The following is a 2,443-nucleotide window of genomic DNA, read 5'->3' as shown; positions in this document are numbered from 1 at the left end:
TAATGCGGCCACTGTTGATTTCCAAGCACGTTTGGCAGCGCCACCCTCCCGGCGCCAGAAAGGCAATGGCCACCCCGGCAACCTTGCTATAGGTGGTGGCAGCCAGTGTGGTGGACCGGACGGGATTTTTTATGCCCAACCTTTTCTTCGGTGCGGGCAGCGGCACGGGGGTGGATCGCGGCGGCGACACGCCGACGGCGGTGGTGGAAGGGTCTTAAGATCCATTCCGGACACAACAATAGTCATCGGCGGCGATGGTGGCGCACGGGGAGGCGGCGGCTAAAACTATGGCGATGTGTGAAGGAAGAAAGATGTGTGTAGTAGGGGAGGGGAGGGGGAGTGGGGAATGGTTTACTCGGCCAGGTGGAGGATGACAATATTTAGACCCCATGGGCCAAATTTTCGGTGTAGGATTAATAAAAATTACTCCTATAACCGATTTAGAACTTCGGCTAAGTGTGATTTATTCAGTAAAGTAAACTGAAATTTTACTCTTAGTCCTTGAAGCCATCACATCACCGAACAGGAAAAGGTGGAACACGCGGGCGCGAGACTCACCCCATGCGTCAATGCGTGAGTCGTAATTAAGCAAGCAGGTCTCCCTTCCGCGACACCGCGAAGTCACTCGATCCGAACACAGGTGATCACGCGACAGTCTTTCTTTTGTTTCCGGAAGATACACGCGAGATGCACAAGAAATCAGTTACCGCTCTCCTATCTCTCCCCTTTCGTTTACTTATCGGCGACGGAAGAGAACGCCGCGTTCACGGGCACGGCGGGTGGCCGTGCATCGTCGTCGCGCGCGACGTCGGCCGTGCAGGAAACCGACGGGGATATATTCGCGAAGGCGAGAGAAACCGGTAGTTAAGCGCTGTGTCTCTGTGCGTGTTAGCCTGGCGAGGGGGCCCGCGCGCGCATCTCCGTCGAGCGCATCGCCTGCATATATACCCCACGACCGCGCGCCGTGGATACCAGTACGCCACCCACAAGCCACCGGTCGCAACCGCACTCCGTCTATATCACCCCCGGCCTCGCCACCTTGGGACCAGTGCCTCTCCCTCCTCCCTCTCTCGCAACCTTTCCCCCCGTCTCGTTGGAATCCATGGCGTCCAAGTCCGCGGTCACCACCGCAGGTTAGTTCGACCTCCCGGCCAGTTATAATATTGATTGACAAGCAAGAGTTAGAGCGAGAGGTTGTTCATTCGCCCGGGATCCGCCATGGCTCTGTTTCTAAACGCTCTGTGGGGCGGCGGCAAGCCTCTGGCGCTGGTGCTCACCACGGTGCTCCTCTGTGTGCTGCGGCCAGGTGGGCAGCTGCCCAAGGGCAAGGAGGAGTCCTCCTCCATGGCGGACGTGTACAACCACGAGCTGACGCCGCTGCAGAAGCACGTCGCCTTCTTCGACCGCAACAAGGACGGCGTCATCCACCCCTCCGAGACCTACGAAGGTACGTATTTACGTGGCGCGCGCACAGCGCACACACGCCGATCAATCGCTTTCTACCTGCTTGGAACGCGGAAGTCGGCAGAAATCACGCGAGAAACGGCACAGCTCGTCCCGGATAACTCTCGCGATCGAAAACTGACAGTGGAGTTGGTCTGCAGGGTTCCGCGCGATCGGGTGCGGCGTCGCGCTGTCCGCCTTCAGCGCAGTCTTCATCAACGGACTGCTCGGTCCCAAGACCATACCGGTATATATGCACGCAACAAAAAACTGTGTTTTTTCTCTCTCTCCATGATTGATCCTTCTGTGCATGATTGAGATGCGTACCCTGTTACACTGCTGTCCTAGGTGCGGTTGTGGGGGCAAGGCTTGGGTTGCCTTTGTCATGTCTAGTTGCTTTCGGAGTTAACGTGGGCACTTTTAAAAACACGGTGCAAACACATATTCACACACACGCTCACCCTATGAACGCACACACACCATATCTTTATGAGCATCTTGTGAGACCACCGAAGTCGCCACAAACGCCCTGTAGCGAGTAGCATGCCATGCCGCTGAAAGAACAGCCTCAGAAAGATTAAAGTAAATCTTGTAAAACACAATCACCCATGCCAAAGTCTAGAACTTAAACTCAGATGGACAGGTTCCGCCGCAAGAAACTTAGTCACCCGAGCATAAATTCACTACTTTTGCATAGTTGGTTAACAATATTCCAGTAGCACACGAACGAGTATTTAACCAAAACTACCACAATTCATGGAACCGTGCCCAGAAACTACTATTTTACGTTTTTGTGCGGAAAACTACCACTTTTGTTCTAATCCGTGGCAAAAAACTACCAAGTGTGAAAAGTGCCTGATTTACCTCTTCTAAACGCCTTTCTGACATGTTAGGCCCACAAGTAAGGTTGACCCTTAACAGGGATACGACCACATGTGGGCAGGGCAACGGCGGCGTCGGCGAGCAAGCCACCGCGGGCAAGCAGGCAGGCCGCGCCGAC

General features: G+C 54.9%; 1 protein-coding gene across 1 annotated transcript; it reads left to right on the top strand.

The window, feature by feature from the left end:
• Window positions 1-873: 873 nt before the first annotated feature.
• On the top strand, window positions 874-1,690 carry LOC125528886 (probable peroxygenase 5; the record flags this gene model as incomplete). The annotated part of the gene is given in 3 exon segments (XM_048693308.1): window positions 874-1,133; window positions 1,307-1,447; window positions 1,605-1,690. Coding segments are annotated over 3 exon segments (258 nt in total), but the record flags the coding sequence as incomplete, so codon positions are not given.
• Window positions 1,691-2,443: the final 753 nt, after the last annotated feature.

Source organism: Triticum urartu, unplaced genomic scaffold, assembly GCF_003073215.2.
Source record: "Triticum urartu cultivar G1812 unplaced genomic scaffold, Tu2.1 TuUngrouped_contig_5183, whole genome shotgun sequence".
Classification (NCBI taxonomy): domain Eukaryota; kingdom Viridiplantae; phylum Streptophyta; class Magnoliopsida; order Poales; family Poaceae; genus Triticum; species Triticum urartu.
Note: the sequence above shows the minus strand (reverse complement) of the source record. Positions and strands in the feature narration are given on the sequence as shown.